Source organism: Mercenaria mercenaria, chromosome 6, assembly GCF_021730395.1.
Source record: "Mercenaria mercenaria strain notata chromosome 6, MADL_Memer_1, whole genome shotgun sequence".
Lineage (NCBI taxonomy): Eukaryota > Metazoa > Mollusca > Bivalvia > Venerida > Veneridae > Mercenaria > Mercenaria mercenaria.
Window position 1 is genome coordinate 13,728,008 of NC_069366.1, and position 23,655 is coordinate 13,751,662.

Consider the following 23,655-nt stretch of genomic DNA (forward strand, 5'->3'; position numbering starts at 1 on the left):
AGATATTGTGTAGTGAAACCAACCAGTCACTTGAGCATTACTGACGGGTCCCATATTTCAAACCGTAAAATAGAAAACATTTTACATTTCCGAAATAATATATAAGTTTACACCAGTTTCTGACAACATGGCGGCTATAACACACGCGCGCGCACGCACGCACGCACGTACACTGACATGGCTAGAGGTAAGATGAACAACTTAAAACCCAAACATTTTGTAACATATACATGCTGCACGGGAATCAAACTCGCGACTTTCGGTGTTGTATTACATAAGAGTGTGTACAATTATCAATTGTGGGATAAGGCGTAAAAAAATGTTTGTTTCCGGTATCCCGACCTACCTTAAATTTTTGGCCCGACCCTAAATGTTTTTATGGCCTTGGAGAGTATTTTTCTCAACTTTTTAACAAAAAGTTGCAAAACTGCACTTTCTATGCTTTAAACACGTTCAGTGATGTTAGAAATCAATTTACTGATGCTCTAAAGGCATAACCCCCTTATTTGTATTCATTTTTTGACGCAAAAAAAAAAAATACCGGAAACAAAGATTTTTAGGCCTAAATTACGATTGATAGTTTATTGAAAAGTTATAATACAATGTTTTCATATTGACCTTGTCATTTGTCCGAGGTTTATCTAACTTATTACTCAACCGTCCATGTTGCCTCCACTCCTCTACAATCTACTTTAAATAGTCAAATAGTTGAATCCCGTATTCGTGGTATTGGCCCAATTTTCTCGTAGTTGCACTGATTTTTCTATTACTCTGATTTTTCTTATTGTTTAGTTAGTTTGGTATTGGTTTGATATAAGCACAGTCCTTGGCACAATTTGTATAGTGTATAAAATATATGTAATACCTACAACTGTGTAAAGGTCTGAACTGAAATGCAATATGAATTCATAATTGAACGGTTAATAACGGAAAATCTCTTAAATTAATGCAGATTTACTCGCATACCTCATTATCTGCCCACAAGTAGCTACGCTCCTGCAAATCGGTAACATAGTACGAGAAAATTGAGTACGAAATCATATAAAAGTAAGTATAATTTTTCAAGATGTCTGCGCCCATGTTCTGAAAATCATCTGTTTTTCCTGCGTTAAAAAAATTAAAACAATGTTTGTTCCTGTAGAAAAACGAGACTGCTGTTATAAAGATTTCATCTTAATTTATGTAAGACATTTGTAGGTACTCATTTGTACTCTTTGCTGATGACACCATTGTCTACCTTACCATCAAATCTAAATCCTATATAGAAAGCTTACAGCAAGCCAAGACCTCTACTGTTTAGAAAAATGGGAAAAAGAATGGTCAGTGGAATTAAATCCCGATAAATGTGAAGTTCTAAGAATATATCGTAAAAGAAATTCTGTTATATATCCTTACACCCTACATAACGTCCAACTTCAGTCCACTTTCCATGCAAAACATCTTGGTGTTGCCCTAAATAATAACTTGACCTGGTCAAATCACATAAATAACATAACATCCAAGGCCAGTAATACCCTTCGCTTCATCAAAAGGAATGTAAAGACTACCAACAGACGGGTTAAAGAAATGGCCTACAAAACCTATGTCTGCCCCCAGGTCGAGTACTGTACGTTCCACGGTCTGGCACCCCTGGCAAAAATATCTCACTTATAAAGTTGAAAGGGTACAAAGATCTGCAGCCCGCTATGTTTTTAATGACTACCAGTATACCAGTAGCGTCTCAGATATGTTATCAGAACTGAATTGGAAGACCCTAGAACAAAGAAGAAATCATTCGATCATCCCTGGTTATTTTCTATAAGATAAGAAATGAATTAGTGGCACTGGACCATCATCATCTCACTTTTTCCACAGACTTTTTCAGACTGTGGAACAGTTTACCAACATATATCCAGTCCAGCCAGCCTCAATTCATAATTTTAACAGGTCTAAAACATTGTGGAATAATACTATTTTCACTTGGGTATTGATTACATTTTACTCGGACTTTATCATAGACTCCCTGTGTAAAATCTCAAATTTTAAACTAAAATAAAGGTATTAAATCCATATAATATTTCAATGAAACTTCAAAGTTTTGTTTTTTGTAGCATCATCAGGGGCATGTGCAGTGAAAAATCTAAATTTGATTTCTAAAATAGTGTGATATTTACTTCTAAACTCACTATATGTTCATTGTAAATGTACTTCGATATACCCAAGTGGAAACTAGCAGGTACTTGAAAATGCAGCTCTCTGATTGGTCAGTTAGAACCCCTAATGAACAGTGATGTCATGGTAAAGTTATGAATTTGCAAACATTTAATGTCAGCGGGCTGGACTCGCAGTCTCTCTAAATACTATATTCTGCTGATTTTAACTGTTTACTTTTGGTCTTTTATCTTTTTAACTTTCCACATAACATTTTTACCAAAACACTGTTTCCTGACAGCGCCTGCCAGTCATAATCGCTAGACGATTGTTCGGCAGTAGATAGTTGAAGTTTTACAGTGACGATGATGACAGCAAATGAAATTGAGCTACTGTAATCTGTATTTCCATGGCATAGACATTTGCCATGAATCCTGATTCGGCGCATTTGTTTGGTCAGTAATGATGACACTTATTATTATGAAAAACATTTACCAGTATAGACAGTCCAGAACCCAAAAATAAATCCAGCACCCATTTACTATATACTGATGACAAGATTAATTGAAGGTAAACAAGTTGGCAGTGCTGCATTTCGTGACGACCTTCATTTCACGCTCTGTCAACCAAAAAAGATATGGCCAAATATCTGCATGCCAACAACACCCTACACAGTCGTGTATCTTTCAGATCCTGTTTTGATAATTTTCATGTCTGCTCATTTCTGAGAATTAAGTATTTTAATATGGAAACCATTTGACAACAGCGTTAGCAAGAAATGATCGTGGCTATGCGAAGGTCACGACTAAACAGCCATTTAAAAGCTTCTACAAATAAAATACAACCACATACATGTAAGTTATAACAAAAAGTTATCATTTACAAAAGCTTCTCTTACCTGGCACACCTTTAACGAATGTAATTTTAATTTATTTCAAATCTTGTTCACTTTTGTTTAGCCGATTGCCGTCACATTAGAGTAACTCCCCTTAGACATTTGTACTAAAAAAACAAAAAGTTTCAATTGTCACAAAATAAAGGAAATTGAGCGAAATTTATGACAAAAGTCTGATTTCGTCCGCAAGGCACATGCCAGGTGAGAGAAGCACTGTTACAGTTTTCAGGAACTTTGATTCGATTATCTGCCCCACGTAATATAGCTGAAATACTTTCGAAAAACTGCTCTAAATCTAAACAAATAAACAAAAGACCCTGATAGTAAAAGTCATTGCCTCATTTAAAGTCACCATGAACGTATGACTGTAAAAACAAAGTAGCAATTTTGCACCTGCTCTCGGACAAGCTGGGCAATATGCACAATTGTTTTTGCCGCCCCTGCAGTCAGATATTAAACATCAGTTGTAACTAATAATTATATTCTGAATGTTTATCAGAATTATACTGGAAAAGATGTCAGAAAATATGTTTGAATTATTGTTAAAAACCCCACCAGAGGCCACCATTTGTTGCCACCGTTTCAAAAATTTTGTAGGGGAGGCTCCAACCCCCACCCGCAGGAGGGGGAATTCCCACTCCCACACCCACGTTGAGTAACCAAATTTTACTCACGTTACGCCCCTGATAGATTTTTTTTTGGAAAAGCCCATTGTGAATAATATTCTCATCAGATATTTTATGATAACAATGACTGTTACCCTACTGGCATCCCATACACATCCAACCTTTCTGAGCTGCATGATATCTGTATGTGTTACCACAGTGTAGTTTTTATGTCTTGGATTTTTTTTTTCCTAATCAACTTTTACTATTTTTGACTATTACTCTACCGGCAACCCTTACACTTCCATTAACTTAATGAAAGCTTCAACTTGACATGTCACCTTCAGTTATATTATACTAACTTTTTCTGTTTTATTACAGCCAGCAGTATCTGTAGGAAATGTTGCCCAGCTGACAGCAGACCTGCTGATTTCCACATTGACAATGCATCGAGCAGGTTATATACAGCATCCAAGTATTATACCACTTGTTGGTGGCGATCCATTCGCTCATCCAGAGGCTACTAACTGTAAAATTGTATCATGTTGTGAAGGTAACAAAACTGATTCTGATCAAAACAAAATTTGAGCCACACCATGAGAAAACCAACATAGTGCATTTGCGACCAGCATGGATCCAGACCAGCCTGCGCATCTGCGCAGTCTGGTCAGGATCCATACTGTTCGCTTTTAAACCCAATTGCAATTAGAGAAACTGTTAGTGAACAGTATGGATCCTGACCAGACTGCGCGGATGCGCAGGCTAGTCTGGATCCTTGCTGGTCGCAAATGCACTATGTTGGTTTTCTCATGGTTCGGCTCATTTAATTATGTCAGACAGTTCTGGATAAGGCACACACTTTGTTACTGAACTTTATACTAGACAAGAACTTAAGGATTACACATTATTAATTATGATATGCATTTGAACTTGGGATGTAAAATATTCTTTGAGAAAAAAAATAGAAAGTATCAAAAAGTAAAAAAAAGGGTAAAATCTTATTTATAGCTGTGTTGAAATATGCTGGTGTATTAGAACATCCTTAGGAGGCAGTCTATTTTCACTTTCAACAAAATACTACACTGTCACTGCTTAATAGCCAACATTTATAGTTTTATACTAGTATAATCTGCCAGTCTAGTTGGTGATTTCATTATATAACGTTTAACACGCCCATGACGTATTATATGTGTTCGCCTGTGACAGTGGGCAGTGTCCACTTTAGTTGTCCGCTGTTGTAACTTAAGCAGGTGTTATCCATCATTCACGAAACTTGGTCACAATGTTTATGGGCATAATATCTCAAGCAGTTTTGATAACCAGCTGGATTGTCCCAGAGGCTCTGGAGTTATGACCCTTTAATTACTAACAGTTTGTGAAAATTGACAGTGCCCTTTTCCATAACTTCATTAACTTGAGTAATTCTTATCCAGTATTCACCAATTTGGTCACAATGTTTGTGGGCATAATATCTCAGACAAGTTCTAACTAATCAGATACTCCCAGTTATTCTTGAGGAAAGGCCCTTGAATTATTTAAAAATTGTGAAAATTGACAGTGTCCGCTAAATAACTTAGCAGATCTTAATTATCTAATGTTCACCAAACTTACTGAGATTTTTTGCGGGCATATTATCTTGGCCAAGTTCGATAACCAGTTGGATATTCATTGTTGCTTTGAAGTTATGGCCCTTGAATAAGATGATATTCAGGAGCCTCCGTGGTTGAGTGGTTAAGCTTGACTTCGAATCAATTGCCCCTTATGTGGGTTCGAAACCTCACTTAGTCTAATAGTGTAAAGTATTCTCCATGTGAGGAAGTTATCTGTGATCCAGCTGGCTTACGGAAGGTGGATTATTCTACCCAGGTGCCTACCCATGCTGAAACACTGCACCCAGGGTCTTCCTTCATCATCAAAAGCTTGAAAAGTTGTCAGTGACCTAATATATGTTGTGTTGACTCTAAACCCATCAAAACAAAGAAACATGAGTTGAATTTCAACTTGAAATTGAGAAAATTGACAATGAGTCTGCTCATATTAAAAGTATTGTAGTTTTAAAGTGAAAAGTAATTTGATGTGATGGGCAAATATTGTGACAGTATGCCACTCTTGTTAATTGTTGTAAAACTTTGCTTTTGGAAGATCAAGTGCTCAATGATATGCAGTTACTTTGGGTATGTTTGTAAAGCATCACATGTTTTAGCTCGAATATTTGAAGAAAAGTCCGAGCTATTGTACTCATCCTGTCGTTTGCGTCTGTGTCACACCTTAGTTAAAGTTTTGCAGGCAAGTACGTATAGCTATCATCTCAAGGCATATTGCTTTGAAACTTTTTTTTCTTTTTCTAGGTCAGTTACCAACCTCACTGGGTCAAGTCCCAAAACTCTGGCATGTATTTTGGCCAAATTATGCCCTCTTTTGGACTTAGAAAATCCTGGGTAAATTTTTGCATGCAAGTTACTATCTCAAAAACTAAGGCAGATATTGATTTGAAACTTTACATGTGTCTTCGGTGTTATAAAACTAGGTGATACCATCAAGTCCCATAACTCTGATTGTATTTTGCAAAATTATGTCGCCTTCTAAACATAAAAATTTCTGGTTAAAGTTTTGCATGCAAGTTACTATTTCTAAAACTACTGGTAATGCAGATACTGGATTGAGACTCTGTAGATATTTTAACATTTAGGGTAATTTTACTGCTTCTGGGACAACAATTCAAGTAGTCGAGCATTGGCTGTCTTACGGACAGCTCTTCTTGTTAAGATTACTGATGGTCTACTATAGAACTTGATTATTAAAAATATTGGATGATACTTTTGAAAAATTACAAAGCAGGAAGTAGCAAATTAATGTATGATCAAGGCAGCTGGGATTTTGTAGCATATTTATGATGTATATATTGTCCTGTTACAGTGTATGAAAGCCAGGAACACAAAGTTGTCATAATACAACAGAGGTCTCCATTTGTGCAGGTAAAACAATATATTATTGAGATTCCATTTTTGCAGACCAGTTCAGTTCTGTAGTTATCTCCCTTATTATAGGATAAATACAGTATGACTCTTTCTAACATGTTTTAATGTTGGCAGTTTTATTTGTCCTCAATTTAGGATAAAAACTGAGCCTTGTAGACATACTTAGGTGAAATACTTAAAATACTCTCAGATCTTGGTAGTTTCTTTGTTTTATTTTAATCATTTTATGCTGTCCCAACTTTTGGGGAAAATATGGTATGTAGATGCATGTGGGAACTGGTTAAACTTTAAATTGTTGCAGTAACATTTTGCTGTGCATATATCTTTTTAAACAGTTTTCAGCAGTAAGTACTAATGGAGGGGAAAGCTTTATATTTTACTGAACAGTCTGCTAAAATATTTTTCTAAGGGCATCAGATGTGGCAAAGATGGTGTAGAGCCAAGCAAACACTGCTGTTTAGTTACTGTGAAATCATTAATATTCGTGGGAGACTTATTTTTGTGAATTTCATGGTTGAGTCAATCCACGAAATTTAATCCCAAGAAAGAAGTAAAATTCCCACTCGTTTTATGTTCAAAACTTGAAATCCACGAATTGATATCCCCATGAAATTGACGTTTTGACCAAAACCACGAAATTTCATGCCCACGAAATTAAATGATTTTACAGTATTAAAAACTTTAAACAGTGTAAGAAATACTTATTCTTTCTTAACATAGAGGATTTATATGTAGAAATTTATCATATCTGCATTCTAGAATTTCTGATATAGAAATGATGCATTGTATTTTACAGGGAAAGAGGGGTTTGTTTAGGAAATGGTTAGTTCAGTGGATCAAAGAAAACCAGTTCAGTAGAGTTGTCATAGCAACCAGTAGTTCAGCAGAAGAAAGACTTGATACACAATTACAGGGGTTTGTAGACAGTTAAATTTTTTCATTTATAGTGAAAAGAAGTAAGACACAAAGATGGCCAGGTCTGAGCTGCCATGGTCAGTCACTGTCACTTAACATGCCTTACTCGAATAGGTAGTGTTCCAAGTGGGAGGGTATTAAGCACTTAAAAGGTAGATAGTTGTTTATTATTTAGCCAAGGATGACTGTTGACCTTCATCAGGAAACTATTGACCTGGATGAGCCTTATAAGAATCTTTCACTGGTCGCGGGTAAAGATGGGAATATCCGGCACGAGGGTAACTGTTTAGGCGGTAACGAGGCTTCCAGCCGAGTTACCGCCTAAACAGTTACCCGAGTGCCGGATATTCCCATCTTTACCCGCCACCAGTGATTGATTCTTTTTCTTGCATACCCTATTCTGCAAAAAGACACTAGTATGAATTTGACACGAATTATTTTCGAAGCACTATATTTTTATAGTAGCGTATGAATTTACGCATTCATTCATAATGCGCAATAATATGTAAGCGCCTCTTTTCAAAGGATGGGATTTAACACTTTGTTACGAAATATAATTCCAAATATTTCATCTCTTTATTTCCGACATATGCTGAAATAAAACACGTTTTAAACACACAAAAAAATCTATAACCTTTCAAAAATACATAACATCATTTTGATTATAACAAGTCATTTGTGAACAGATTTAACATCGGCGACATGTGATGACCTAGATATCCACATTATCAACTGAAGTCGCCATCTTTGTGAAATTTGCTTGAACGAGAACAAACAGAAAACGGCTAAACATCTTTAACACAAGGATTTATCATGTCAGCAACGGTCAGTTATTTATTTTCATTGCCGTTGGATTGTTGCAAAGTAATATTGAAGGTGCCTCCAGTTATAGTTGTGCTGGAAAACAGGCTAAAAGCGCAATTTGCTGGCAGAGCCACGAAGGCAGAGTGGTTAGAGACACTTTGACTGCTTGAATTTACAGCGGTGTTAGTCTGGATATTTGCTGTTGAAGACGTTGCCAAGAGATTTGAAATGGATTTCTGTTGGACATTGGTCAGAGCACGATAGTTATTCAGTGAACTGGCATTTTTTGTGTCCTGTCACATGGACGGCGTGTGTGTCTGGAACTTCATTTTCAAGTAGTTTTTGACAAAGCCTTTTTCGGACAGAGGTGTTAGTAATGCGTTTTCCGAACTGAAGCTCAGGCAAATCAGCTTTGGCAGCCATGGATTTAAGCAGGTTGTTAAGCTTATTCCTTCCAATCGGACCACGTAGAAACCATTGATCCTTGACAGCAGGTGTTCTGGTGTGTGTGACCACAGCCAAGTAAAATGGGTCTTCATCTCCTAAAGAAGAAATACTGACAGTGGTAAGTTATGATAATTTTATATAAAATATAATAGATCTAGTTCAAAATATCTTACTGACTTCCGTGTGGTTTTATTAAACATAGGACTGGGACGCTTACTTGGTTAATCGTTTCCGATTTGATTATAGGTAAAATCACTTTTCATTCTGCAAAAATGCAAATCGCTCTCTAAAAACATTAGGAATCATACTTTTTCTGATCAGCACATAGACCCGCAGTATATTTCCGCTCAAACACATCAATCAACATAATAATATCGGATTTGCCTGCGTGATATATAATTAAAATGAAATATATCAAAATAGTAATGACTTATTAATAATCACTATGACACTGCTTGCAAACGATATATTTCGCAAATTTGCTCGAAGTGAAGTCATCTGCAGGAAGTACTTTCATACGGTCGTCAATATTTCAATATGGCGGTTCGATTCAATTTCATTGTACATAATGATTTACCGGTTTCAAAATTTTTAAATTGTCCCAGCCCTAATTAAAGACCATTTAGACTTGCTACACACAACTCACCGTGTTCTTATTAGCACAACTTGAATTGTTAATAGTTGCTGCCCAAAGAATAAAGAAAGAAGTGGCATGGGGTCTGTCCGGTTAATCAATATATATGTGCTATTAACAGCCAGCATAAGTCAGGCGGCTGCTTAAAATTAAGGTTTTGAAGTATAAACTTTTATTGAACAGTTAAAATTAAAAAAGAAAATAAGAAATCCTAACAGATAATAAAACTTAGATGCAAATCTGATATTGTGTTATTTTGATCCTAAAATGATTCATTTCATGTTGTATAAAGAGTTACCAGAGAAGTTTTCAGGTCTTTGTTTAGCATAGACTTTATATGTTTCCACAGGGCATCTGTCAGTTCCTGTTGCGTACATTCTTGGCTTTTGACGGCGGATGTTGGACGGATCAATACCAGTGCGAGTTTTTGTCTGGCGTTCATTATACTCAAGGTACTCTGTTCCAGTGGCACTGTCAAATCCAAGCTTTACATCACCCCACATCAGTTGCCTGGATAAATTGGTTGTTTCAGGTAAATGTTAGCAAAAAATCTTTTAATGAGAAAAGTTGATTTATTTAAAATCAGTTTTCATTTTTACACCAAAATCATCATAAAGTCATAGCAAAATTGATTTTATATGCCAGAAACCAATATTTACGTGTACACAATATGTATGTTTTTGCCAGAGCTGGCAGAAGTCATCTTTAGCCACAATTTATAATTCAGAATGGCTTTTGTTGAAATTGTATACATGCCTGTGCTCAGTTCCACCTCCTCGTATTCCGAAATGCAAAGTGTTGTTGTACCAAGTTGTATTGATGAGTGATTCTGGACAGTGGTTGCCTAACTGACCTGTCGCATATAATTTATCTAACTCCTCATCGCTTAAAGTGTCTGCTGCGTGGTCCCTGTTACCTTTGCCTTTTCTTTTTAGTTCTTTGCCCTTGCTTCTTAGGGTTGACATGCATAAAGAAAACTCTTTCCCTCTGGCGATGGATGTCGGATAATTGTTTTCTTGCAAGTGCCTGTTTAACAGTATTTGTAAAGAATTCTAATATGTTTGTCTCTGTTAAAACATGTTTTTTTCTATTCTGTGAAATCATTAATATTCGTGGGGGACTAATTTTCGGATATCGTGGTTGAGTCAATCCACATAATTAATCCCAACAAACAAGTAAAATTCCCATTCATTTTATGTTTCAAATTTGAAATCCACGAATTCATATGCCCACGAAATCACCGTTTTGACCAAACCCACGAAATTTCATGCCCATGAAATTAAATGATTTCACAGAACATTATTCAGATACATGTGTGGAACAGATATATGTTTTGCATTGTGGGTAGATTTTTTCTTGTGAGTTCAGAAAAAAAAAAAAAAAAAAAAAAAAAACAACAACAACATTATATTAAACCATGTGTTTCAATAACATTTTGTCTGTCGGTATCATCTAGTCAAATATCGAACCTTTCTTAAGAAATATATAGCATTCACCCTTGTTATGCTGGACAGGACTTATTCCAACTTTGCAACCAGTGTAGATCTTGATCAGCCTGCACATCTGTGCAGTCTGATCAAGATCTGCACTGGTCGCCATTCAGTCAGTATCTTTTAGGTAAACACCTGTTTAACTGTCAATGGTACTGTCCAAAATGAAAGACGGACACTTTCATTATAATTTATAGAAATTAAACTGGGTAAGGGTACCTCCAACTGGTGAAAGATTCTTGAGGAAGTAAATTTATGCCTGAGTAACAGCTTTGAACCAAAAACATAGATAAAAAATTCTGTTATTGTTGTAAATTACTATTTTTAAACAAAGTTTTATTTATACTTTTAGGGCGAATGTGGACTAAGTGTATATTCACTATAAACATCCAGATACCTACCGGTCAAGACTGCTGATCATGCCTCGGATTGTAGATGGCTCATACTCTTCACCATTTTTCTGCCGGACCCTAATTACAAATTCCTGCAGATATGTGTCTAACTCAGCAGGAGGAATAAGATGCACCTGCCTGTTTTCACCCTTTTCGGACAGAAAGGACACGACTAAAGCAACATTAGAACGTGTCTTGTCTTCAGTACGCTTGTTTTTAAGACTTTCTCTGTACGCTTTTGGATTTGAACTCATGGGTGCAAAGCGGTTGTTTTGATTATTTGCTGATGATCCAGGTACTTGAGGTAGTGTTTTCTGGTCTGAACAATTTTTCCTGAATGCTGACATCATTTGAAATACCAAAATCATCATCAAAGGGAAGAATGTCATAAAAATCTTGGAAAGGATCATGATCAGTTGTCAGTGGACAAGGCAGTGTGGCGGGCACATTTTTAGCAATAGGTGTTAAGTCTTGCTCTGGTTGTGTTTTTAATGAACCAGCACAGGCAAATTTGTCGGGATTGTAGCAATTGAACAGTGCTTGAAAATCATCATCAGGGAGCCCTTTTACTAATTCATGTCTTGCAGCAGTTTTCACCTCTCCAGTAAAGTACATGTGTACTTTGTACATGCAGTACGTGCCTAAGGGCCTAATTATGTCTATGATACGCCCCTTTTCACCTACGGACCCGATTTGGACAACGTCCCCGATTTTGAACTCTCTTATGGTATTGACAGTAGACATGTTTGTTTTGTAAACAATGAAACGCTGACGGAAATTGTTATGGCTTATTTTATAAGTGTTTACTCTTTTCCATTTTTTTTCATATTGAATTGTACTTTTTGACTAATTGCTAAATGAGAAGGAACAAATAATTATGCTTTTTTATTTTTATTTCTATTTAATTTTGTCTCGTCTATGACGTAGTTTTGTTGAATTAAAAGGAGTTCCGAAAGTAGTCCGTGTTTACGTCATTTAAAGCGCGTGACTCATCTTACACCCTGGGGTGTAAGATGAGTTTTTCTAGCACCGGTGAAAACACCGGAAATCCCCATCTGGTATGCAAGAAAACATTGTTCTGTATAATATATATTTGCACTCATACCAAGCTGGGAAAATACAGAAAAGGCAGGAATACAATATTCAGTGAAACATTTTTAATTTAAACTTAGATAAAATAGATATAGAATAAAAAGGTGATTTAACATTGTAATGTACAATACGAGATATATTTGGACTCGTACCCAGCTGAAGAAAACCATATTGGACTCGCCTAGCGGCTCGTCCAAATATGGTTTTCTCAGGTGGGTACTCGTCCAAATATATCTCCGTATTGTACAGAACAATGTTAAATAACATAATATTATTTACCGGTAACCTCTTGATCAGTTTTCAGCCAAGCAGACTGAAGGATTTGTAATGATATATATATATATGTTTTATATTTTGAAGTCGTTATTTTCTAATACAGGCCTCAGTTCAGGTTTGTTGCCTCGCCACAAATTGAAAAGATGTTTGGTGACATGTTCCGCAATTTCTATGAATGGGAAGAGTTAGAAAAACGACAGAGTTTTCCAGCGCCATCTATGTTAGAAGCAGGTGAAGACCAAGGGGGAGAACTGTACATTCCTGGTGGTGGAGTTGCCAAAACTTTATTTGAAGATCTGTAAGTATGTCTTGTAAATGCATATATGAAGTGATGTTGATGAATACTAAAAAAATGCCAGGAGACTTATAAGTTTGAGAGTTTTTACAATTTTCTGAAAAGAAATAGTTAACCTGGAAAATTGTTTCACTTCACTTACTTTTGCTGTATACACTCAGAACTATGCAGGGCTCATATCTAAGCTCGCACTGTCTCTCTGACAGCTATGTCTAGAATGAACTTTTTGAGTTCATCAAAATCCAAGCTATAACATTTATTTTATCTTCTGAATGAGCTTTACTTTTCAGTTAGATTCATGCTATGATTACAAATTGAAACTGGCTGAATTTATTGTACATCATGTACTACATGTAATGATAGAAAATGTGTTGACTTCTGAATGAGTTTGTAACTTAAAAAATCACATTCAATATTTTTTTTTATTCCAGGCTGACCTGAACTTGATTTATTTGTAGTAATATAGTTCTGCTAGCCATCACCTTCCAAATATTATTTGAATCTGTAAATTAAATGCTTCCACATGAAAAAGATACAAATAAGCAAATTGATTCTATAAACACGTTGTCTGTCCTCTCAAAGTAATGAAGATTAATTCCTATCATAAACCAGAAGTACTGCAGTCTGAACTTTATTTGGACCATTTAGGTTGAAAACATTAAAGTCACTGGCACAAAAAGCAATTTCTTCCAGTCTGAATTTTTTCTGAAACTAATACAGCGAAGTGTTTAGATGTCATTTAGACAAGAAATTATGGCAACAGTATGGGCACATGATTTGGCTAGTGTGAACACTGAATTCACAAGAAAGCTTATTATTCGTGGGGGACTAATTTTCATGGATTTCGTGGTTTAGTCAGTCCACGAAATTTAATCCCAGTGAACAAGTAAAATTCCAATTCATTTTATGTTCGAAAGTTGAAATCCACGAATTCATATCCCCATGAAATTGCTGTTTTGATCAAAACCACGAAATTTCATGCCTACGAAATTAAATGATTTTTACAGTATTATCATATTTATTTTGAAATTATTGTAGATATGAAGATGTTCCTACAGCAATATGTTTGATGTTCTGTGCTGAAGGTGATAATGTTGTAGAAGCAGTGGAGCTGGCTAACAGACTCAACAGATGGCTTGGCCTCATTCTCTTTCATGTAAGTAGTTTCTGTTGGTTCATTTGTTATGTCTCCCAATATATGGGGAAATATATTAATTTTTTTCTTGCCTGTCTTGTCGCAAAAGTTTGTCCACACTACAAAAAATACTGGTCAGATTTTAACTGAACTTTGTAGGAAGGGTCAAAACCTAGGCTAGTCAGCAATTTCCAGTTAATTGATTTTTTGTGGAGCTATGGCCCTTCATGTCATTTTTGAACGAAACTACTTCTCAGGTACTTTTGATAAAATAAAAAAGTGGAAATTAGACAGGTCTCTCAATGAAAATGTTGCAGGCTCAGTTTGATTGAACCTGTTCATAGATGGTAGTGGAAATGGATGCTACTGTTCACGCCCTCTATCCCCGGGTTGAGCAGAACTCAACATTTACACATACTGCAAGTACTAAAAACAATTCAGAGACATTGGCAGATGTGTTAATACAGTGGTGCACATGGAACCTTCAATTATAAACTAGGGTGTAATTCCATGAAAAGAAGCATATGGCCCCCAGTTAAAGTAATGTTTTTTTGTTTTTGTTTTAATTTTTAGCTCATCTGATTTTTTGAAAAAAAAATGATGAGTTATTGTCATCACTTGGTCAGTGTCGGCGTCAGCGTCGGCGTCTGCATCGGCGTTGCCTGGTTAAGTTTTATGTTTAGGTCAGCTTTTCTCCTAAACTATCAAAGCTATTACTTTGAAACTTGGAACACTTGTTCATTATCATAAGCTGACCCTGTACAGCAAGAAACATAACTCCATCCTGCTTTTTGCAAGATTTGTGGCCCCTTTTGTACTTAGAAAATATCAGATTTCTTGGTTAAGTTTTATGTTTAGGTCAACTTTTCTCCTAAACTATCAAAGCTGTTGCTTTAAAACTTGCAACATTTGTTCACCATCATAAGCTGAACCTGTACATCAAGAAACATAACTCCATCCTGCTTTTTGCAAGATTTATGCCCCCTTTGGGACTTAGAAAATATCAGATTTCTTGGTTAAGTTTTATGTTTAGGTCAACTTTTTCTCTTAAACTATCAAAGCTATTGCTTTGAAACTTGCAGCACTTGTTCACCATCATAAGCTGACCCTGTACAGCAAGAAACATAACTCTGTTCTGCTTTTTGCAATAATTATTGCCCCTTTTGGACTTAGAAAATCAGTTTTCTTGGTTGAGTATAATGTTTAAGTCAGCTTTTCTCATAAACTATCAAAGCTATTGCTTTAAAACTTGCAACAGTTTTTCACCATCATAAGCAGACGCTGTACGTCAAGAAACATAATTCTATCCTGCTTTTTGCAAGAATGATGGCTCTTTTTAGACTTAGAAAATCATTGGTAGGACAATATTTCTATTATACAAAAAAATCAGATGAGCGTCAGCACCCGCAAGGCGGTGCTCTTGTTAATTAAACTTCGAATGTTATTACATGTACAACAAAGTGGTTTCTGCAGTAAATCGAGTACAATATATTTTCATGAAACTTGGTACAGAGATAGTTGGCAATATTGAGAATATCCTTGCCCTTTTCTTTTATTGCTCAGTCAAATACGTGGCGTCTGTGTGGTTTTTATGAAACCTGAACCATAATAATTGAGAATATACTCTTTATGGGACCCCCACCCCTACCTCACCACCAAATGTTTTGGTTTGGGGTGGGATGTCACTTATAGATTGACCTTTGTTCATATGTGTGCAGTCCTTCTGAATGTCCAGGTTGTGTGTCCTAAGTTTTGTTATGTATATCTCAAAAAGTATTTGAGCTAGAGTCATCAGTAAAAAAGTTTGTTATTGGCATGTTAAGTTGAAAATTCACTTAATAAGATGGTACCAGAGTTATGGCCCTTGACATAGTCAAAAGTATGCATAACTGACCTAAAAGTTAGGTGTTGCAGGTATATTAAAATTTGGCATAGGGTCATCAAACATCATAGGATTGTTATTTAGCTTCAGAAATTATATGCACCTTGGGTTTTTGTTTCATTTTACTCAATAAGACCAGAATTTTGGCCATTGACTTTTCAATTTATCTGTCTTCCAACAGCACAGCCAGTATACTTTAGTCTATCTTGGTACAGCCAGTGTACAACAACAACAAAGTATATTCTGTATCTCTGTCATTGTATTGCTCTTTATTTATCCCCCCGCCAAAGGCGAAGGGGATATTAGAAATGCTGTCCGTCCGTGCATGCGTGCGTGCGTCCGTCCGCAACGATCTTTGTCCGGAGCATAACTCCAAAAGTACTGGAGGGATTTTCTTCAAACTTCATACACTGATAGAACACATTGGGAGGAAGTGCAGTGTGCAAGAACAATGACTCTACCTTGCCTATTTTTTGAGTTATTCCCCCTTAAAAAATGTTGTCCGGAGCATAACTCCAAAAGTACTGGAGGGATTTTCTTCAAACTTAATACACTGTTAGAACACATTGGGAGGAAGTGCAGTGTGCAAGAACAATAACTCTACCTTGCCTATTTTTTGTGTTATTCCCCTTTATCTTATTTTCTTAAAAAATGTTGTCCGGAGCATAACTCCAAAAGTACTGAAGGGATTTTCTTCAAACTTCATACACTGATAGAACACATTGGGAGGAAGTGCAGTGGTCAAGAACAATAACTCTTCCTTGCCTATTTTTTGAGTTATTCCCCTTTATCATATTTTCTTAAAAGATTTTGTCCGGAGCATATCTTTTTCATGCATGGAGGGATTTTGATATATCTTGGTACAAATGTTCACCACCACGAGGCAAAGTGTCTTGTGCAAGAACCAGGTCCCTAGGTCTAAGGTCAAGGTCACACTTAGATGTCAAAGGATACAATAATGAAAACCTTGTCCGGAGCATTTCTTCTTCATGCATAGAGGGATTTTGATATAACTTGGCACACATGTTCACCACCACGAGACAGAGTGTCATGCGCAAGATCCAGGTCCCTAGGTCTAAGGTCAAGGTCACATTTAGAGGCCAAAGGTCAGATACAAGAATGACTTTGTCCGAAGCATTGCTTCTTCATGCATGGAGGGATTTTGATGTAACTTGGCACTATTATACACCATCATGAGATGAAGTGTCATGCGCAGTTCCCTTCTTTAGAATTACCTCCCTTTGTTGTTACTTTAAATAGCTTTTATTGTGACTTTTTCATTACTAGTCGTAGGGAAAATTGGAGACCACTTTTCTGTAGTACAACATGCATGCTACATCCAATTTTGAGGTGTATTTTGACCAATCTCTACCTGGTAAAGATTTTTGTGTGGACTTACAATTTTTTATTTTTTTTTTAACTTCCCTTAGTTGTTACTATAAATAACTTATATTGTAACTGTTTTTTAATTGACTGTAGGGAAAAAACAAGAACACTTTTCTGTGGTACAACATGGATGTTATTTTCCAATTTTAGGTGTATTTTAAGATATCTCTACCTGGAAAGGAGTTTTTTTGTGGACTTAGAAAAACAAAAGACTTACAATGATTACTAAACAACCACAAAATTAAAATTCCATTTGCAAATACAGCTGCTAGAGTAAAGAAATTTGCTGTGACGGGCATATATTGTGACATTCTGGCACTCGTGTTCCCTGTTAGCTTTCCATTCCTTCTTTTTACAGTAGAAAAATAGAAAAACATCATAGCTATACTGTTCATGAAAATTAATAAAATTTAGCAGTAAACCACCTCACCACTGACTTATTCTTTCTTCCCCATCTTTAAAACCCCTAATGCGGACCAAAACTAAATGGTTCTTCAAAGCTTTCCCCAAAATTAGTACTTTCAAACACTAACTTGCCAGGAACTTTAGCCTTCAATAATAATATGCCCGGCGGGGGGATTGGCCATGTCTGACATGGCTCTTGTTTCAGTCATAGTACAACCATTATGTTTTCAGCTTCAGCCTAGGTACAGCCATTCTATTCTCTATTTCATTCACGGTGTAATGGTTATTCTCTATTCCAGTCTGAATCATTGTTACAATTACAGCTATTATGATTATTTATCATAGAAGCAGTACAGCCACCGCTTCAGCATATTTTCTTTATCCCAATAGTGATCTAACCATTATTTTCTCAATTTCAGTCTCGGTCTATAGGTGGAGCTGATGAGGAAGCAGTGGTAAAATATACAAAGTGGAAAATTCCTGTCTCCTGGAAGCTGTTTTATGGATCCAAATTTGATCAGACCTTGTATCATTGATCATTGTCTTGGGTGTTAACATACAAATGTCGTTTTGAAGAGGAAGAGTAATTGATGGGAATTTCTTGAAGATGTTGTTAAATTCGTGCCAGATCACTGTATCAACATTATTTTGCTCACTTGAGGGGTGTTCTGAAATCTGGTGTTAAGATCTTAAGCAAGAAGTTCTTGGAACAGGTCTTGATGTTTTTTTCTCTGAATGTATCACAAGGGTCTGAAGGGCAGATCTATGTTACCATAGACTGTGCGAGTGTTTTGTTTGGAAGTTGTCAGTTATTCACCAAACACAGTTTCTACAGAAATGTTAATAATTTGATAAGACATAGATCTGCTGAAGCTGCCATGTTTCTCGGTCTGGTCGGGATCTATGCTGTTCGCTTTCAAAGCCAATTAGAGAAACCGTTAACGAACAGCATGGATCCTGACCAGATTACGCGTGTGTGCAGACTGGTCTGGATCCATGCTCGTCGCAAAGCAGCTATGTTGGTTTTCTCATGGTACGGCTCATATGAGTACATACATGTACATACACGAGAGTTTTAATGTTCTTTCTGTTTTGTATCATAGCTATCCATATATGGTAGTTCAGTAGGTACCTAGTTCCACATTGCCATACAAGCAGTTCAGTGAGTACTTATGCTTTACAAATGTGTAAAGCCCAGGTAAAATAAACCAATGCGAGAGCAGAAAATCAATAAAATGCACTTCACTGTCTGCTGTTCCAGACATGCTGGCATACTTTCCTATCCAACAGTGCGGTAACTAGCGTGGGGGTATTTAATACCTGCACACTTTTAGTTACCGCACCCTGCACTTAGATTATATGATTTACCTGCACTAAATTTAAGAAAAAACACCGAGCGATGATACAAATATTCAATATAATCCTGTTTGAATAAATTTTCTATTTGCCTATCAAAAACTATTATTCATTGAACGTAAAACTTCACTTTTCCTAGTTGAAAATTGATCACTCACACCTTAACAGTCAAAAGAACTGCACCTTTTTAGTGTTTGACCATGATGTGTTCACATTTTAAAATAATTCAAAACTTTGCTTTCTTTTCCACATGTTTTTGTTAACATGATCTGTGTGCAGTTTGTAATATTGTACAGGAACAAATGAACTGTGATAAATTTTTATCAGTATGTGCTCTTTTGTTTTGTAAACCCTCATTTCTTTAGTAATAGAAAAAGTATTTTACCCGAGAGTTTTAATGTTCTTTCTGTTTTGTATCATAGCCATCCAAATATGATACTTGTAGGCGTTCCACATTGCCATATACAGCAGTTCGGTGAGTACTTAAAATCCTTGCTTAACAAATGTGTAAAGCCCAGGTAAAATAAACCAATGCGAGAGCAGAAAATCAATAAAATGCACTTCACTGTCTACTGTTCCAGACATGCTGGCATACTTTCCAATCCAGCAGTGCGGTAACTAGCATGTAGGTATTAAATACCTGCACACTTTTAGTTACCGCACCCTGTACTCTGTGTATACGATTTACCTGCACCAAATTTGTTAAGAAAAAACACCGAGCTATGATACAAGATTTTTTTATGCCCCCCTCATCTCCTCATAATGATTGCAATGTCTGTCCATCCAAACAAACCAGACAGCCTATAGCCCACATTAATTACCCAATTTAGTTCAACTCGCACTCGACACCTTGTGAACTGACATACATGTATATATTGGACATTGACGCTTATATATCAAACCTTGTTAACATTTTTGGTCCAAAAGCCAACCTAAGTTCATACTCCCTCAACAAACCATGTGGCAAGACATATGCTACAAACTGACCTATATATACATTTTAGATGACCTTGACCTTCATGAGATATTCACCTTAAACTTCAAAAAACAACATCTTTGGTCATACACCTGGGGGTATGATTTTGCATTTTAAAATGGCAGCTCCTTATTATGTCTCTCTGCAGGGAAACTTTTTATACCCCTACAAAACGAAGCTTGAGGGGGTATATAGGAGTGAGCTTATTGGTTGGTTGGTCAGTCAATCTGTTGGTTTTCATGGTTTTCGGATGATAACACATGAAAGGCTTGACCCATTTTAATAATTTTTGGTACACAGGTGTAACATCAGAAAGTACAGGTCAAGTTCGACTTTGGGGTGATTAGGTCAAAGGTCAAGGTCACAGTGACCCTGAACAGTTAAATGGTTTCCGGATAACTTGAGAATGCTTGGGCCTAGGATAATAAATTTTGTTATGCAGGTGTAACATCATGAAATACAGGTCAAGTTTGACTTTGAGGTCAGTAGGTCAAAGTTCAAGGTCACACTGACTCGGAACTTTTAAATGGTTTCCAGATGATAACTTGAGAACGCTTGGACCTAGGATCATAATTTTTGGTACACAGATGTAACATCATGAAATACAGGTCAGTTTCGACTTTGAGGTCAGTAGGTCAAAAGTCAAGGTTAAAGGGACTCGGAACTGTTAAACGGTTTCCAGATGATAACTTGAGAACGCTTGGGTCTAGGATCTTAAATTTTTATACACAGGTGTAACATGATTAAGTACAGGTCATGTTTGACTTTGAGGCTAGTAGGTCAAAGGTCAAGGTCACAGTAACACGAAACAGTTAAACGGTTTCCGGATGATAACTTGAGAATGCTTGGGCTTAGGATCATGAAAATTGATATGGAGGTTGGTTATGACCAGCAGATGACCCTTAATGATTTTGAGGTCAGCAGGTCACAGGTCAAGGTCACAGTGACAAGGAACACAAACGGTTTTCGGACAATAACTTCACAGCACTTTGGACTAGGATCACAAAATTTAATTGGGAGGTTGGTCATGACCAGCAGATGACCAGTTATTATTTTGGGTTCTAAAGGTCAAAGGTCATTTAAACCTTTTCTGGACAATATCTTGAGAACGCTTGTGCCAAGGATCATGAAACTTCATAGGGAGGTTGATCATGATCACCAGATGACCTGTATTGAGTCTGAGGTCAGTAGGTCAAGCAAGTTCAGCTTTGACATTGGTTTAGTTCTTTGACAAGGCCATATTGTGGGGGTATAATTCGTCACTCCTGTGACAACTCCAGTTGTTTTTGCCCTGTCCATCAATCCTACCCACTTCATTTCCGATCAATAACTGGAGAACCATTTGACGCAGAACCTTCAAACTTCATAGACTAGCAGGGCTTATGGAGTAGACACCCCTGTTGTTTCTGGGGTCACTCCAAACGTCAGGGTCACAGGGACCTGAACATGGAAACCATTTCCGATCAGTAACTTGAGAACCACTTGACCCAGAATATTGAAACTTCATAGGATGATTGATGATCCCTATTAATTTGGGGGTCACTCTATTAAAGGTGAAGATCACAGGGGCCTGAAAATGGAAACCACTTCTGATCAATAACTTGAGAACCACTTGACCCAGAATGTTGAAACGTCATAGGATGATTGGACATGCAGAGTAGACGACCCCTATTGTTTTTGGGTCACTCTATCAAAGATCAAGGTCACAGGGGCCTGAACATTGAAAACCATTTCTGATCAATAACTTGAGAAAAACTTAACCCAGAATGTTGAAACTTCATAGTGTGGTTGGACATGCAGAGTAGATTACTTCTTCTGATTTGGGGGTCACTCTGTTAAAGGTGAAGGTCACAGGGGCCTGAACATGAAAAACCATTTCCAATCAAAAACTTTAAAACCACTTGACCCAGAATGTTGAAACTTCATAGGATGATTGTACATGCAGAGTAGAAGACCCTTAGGGCCACTCTATCAAAGGGCAAGGTCACGGGGTGAACATTGAAAACCATTTCCTGTCAATAATGCGAGAACAACTTAACCCAGAATGTTGAAACTTCATAGGAAGATTGGATGTGTGAAGTAGATGACCCCCCATTAATTTTGGGATCACTGTTAAAGGTAAAAGTCACACAGGCCTGAACTTGGATATCCATTTCTTATCAATAACTTTAGAACCACTTGACCCAAAATGTTGAAACTTGATAAGATGATTGGATATGCCAAGATGACTCCTACTGATTTTGGGGTCACTCAGTCAAAGTCACATGGGCCTAAACATTGAAAACAGTTTTCAGTTCATAACTTGGGAACCACAAGAATGTCCAGAATGTTGAAACTTAGTGGGATGATTGGACGTGCCAAGTAGATGATCCCTATTGCAGCCAACCATCAGTGTCTCTTTGACTTTCGCTCATGTCCCCTATTGACTTCTTGCCTTTATGACTATGCATTTGGGGGGAAGGGCCTGCACTTTTCTACAAAAACATCTAGTTTAGAATGGCCTGAAAGCACACTGACGGAAAGTTCAGTGTGCTGAAAAAATGATGTAACAAACAAAATAACTATTTCACAAAAGAATACAAACTGTATTAAACTAGTACTGGAGTGGCAAGTTACATAACTCTAGTTTTCCATTGTCTAAATTATGCCCCTTTTTGACGTTTTGTGGAACTTTTGCATGTTTGTTAGGAGCTGCTTGACTACACTAAAATTTAATTTTTTTTTTTTATTCTTCACACCCCTTCAGCATCATGGGATGACCTTACCCTGCAAGTTTCGTGTCTATCTTACATACCCTTTTTTTCAACTTAGAAAATTTTGCTAAAGCTTTAGTTTGTAAGCTAGTATTAGGTAGAATGGCTTCATTGTCAAGTGCACTGTTGACAGCTCTTGTTAATTTAAAAGCTTTTCTATTTTAGGGGTGAAGGTCTATACAAGAATGCTACAGATTGTTTTTAGCTCACCAGAGCATGAAGTACTCAAGGTGAGCTTTTGTGACCACACTGTGTCCGTCTTCAGTGGTTATCAACATTTTAACTGTTAACACTCTAGAGGTCACAATTTTGGCCCAATCTTAATGAAACTTGGTCAGAATGTTACCCTCAATAAAATCTTGGGTGAGTTTGATATTGGGTCATCTGGGGTCAAAAACTAGGTCACCAGGTCAGATCAAAAGAAAAGATTGTAAACACTGTAGAGGCAACATTTATGACTGTATCTTTATGAAACTTGGTCAACATGTTAATCTTATGATCTTAAAGGCATGTTCAAACCATGGTCATCTGGGGTAAAAAACTAGGTCACCAGGGCAAATCGAAGGAAAAGATAGTTTTAACTCTAAAGGCCACATTTATGACCTTATATTATTGATTTTTTTCCAGAAAATTAATCTTGATGATCTTTAGTTAGAGTATAAATCTGGGTCAGCTAGGTTCAAAAACTAGGTCACCAGGTCAAATCAAAGGAAAAGCTTGTTAACACTCTAGAGGCCACATTTATGACTGTATCTTAATGGAACTTGGTCATAATGTTAATCTTGATGATCTATAGGTGAAGTTCAAAT

At 36.7% G+C, this 23,655-nt stretch overlaps 2 protein-coding genes and 1 long non-coding RNA gene across 3 annotated transcripts; 2 read left to right on the forward strand and 1 right to left on the reverse strand.

Annotated features, from left to right (window-relative positions):
* Nucleotides 1-1,036: 1,036 nt before the first annotated feature.
* Nucleotides 1,037-19,446, forward strand: LOC128557605 (proteasome assembly chaperone 2-like). Its single transcript, XM_053545153.1, has 7 exons — nt 1,037-1,182; nt 4,012-4,183; nt 6,547-6,605; nt 7,405-7,523; nt 12,762-12,956; nt 13,992-14,109; nt 18,181-19,446. Exons 1-7 carry the CDS (start codon nt 1,126-1,128, stop codon nt 18,295-18,297), a joined length of 837 nt encoding a protein of 278 aa, XP_053401128.1. The 5' UTR covers nt 1,037-1,125; the 3' UTR covers nt 18,298-19,446.
* LOC128557606 (uncharacterized) lies at nt 8,086-9,911 on the reverse strand. The gene is made up of 2 exons (XM_053545155.1): nt 9,707-9,911; nt 8,086-8,869 (listed from the first exon to the last, which is right to left on the reverse strand). The coding sequence occupies exons 1-2, from the start codon at nt 9,909-9,911 to the stop codon at nt 8,592-8,594; spliced, it is 483 nt and encodes a 160-aa protein (XP_053401130.1). The 3' UTR covers nt 8,086-8,591.
* On the forward strand, nt 8,753-12,248 carry LOC128557607 (uncharacterized). Its single transcript, XR_008371263.1, has 3 exons — nt 8,753-8,892; nt 9,758-9,940; nt 11,251-12,248. It is a non-coding gene; the product is annotated as an uncharacterized LOC128557607 (long non-coding RNA).
* Nucleotides 19,447-23,655: the final 4,209 nt, after the last annotated feature.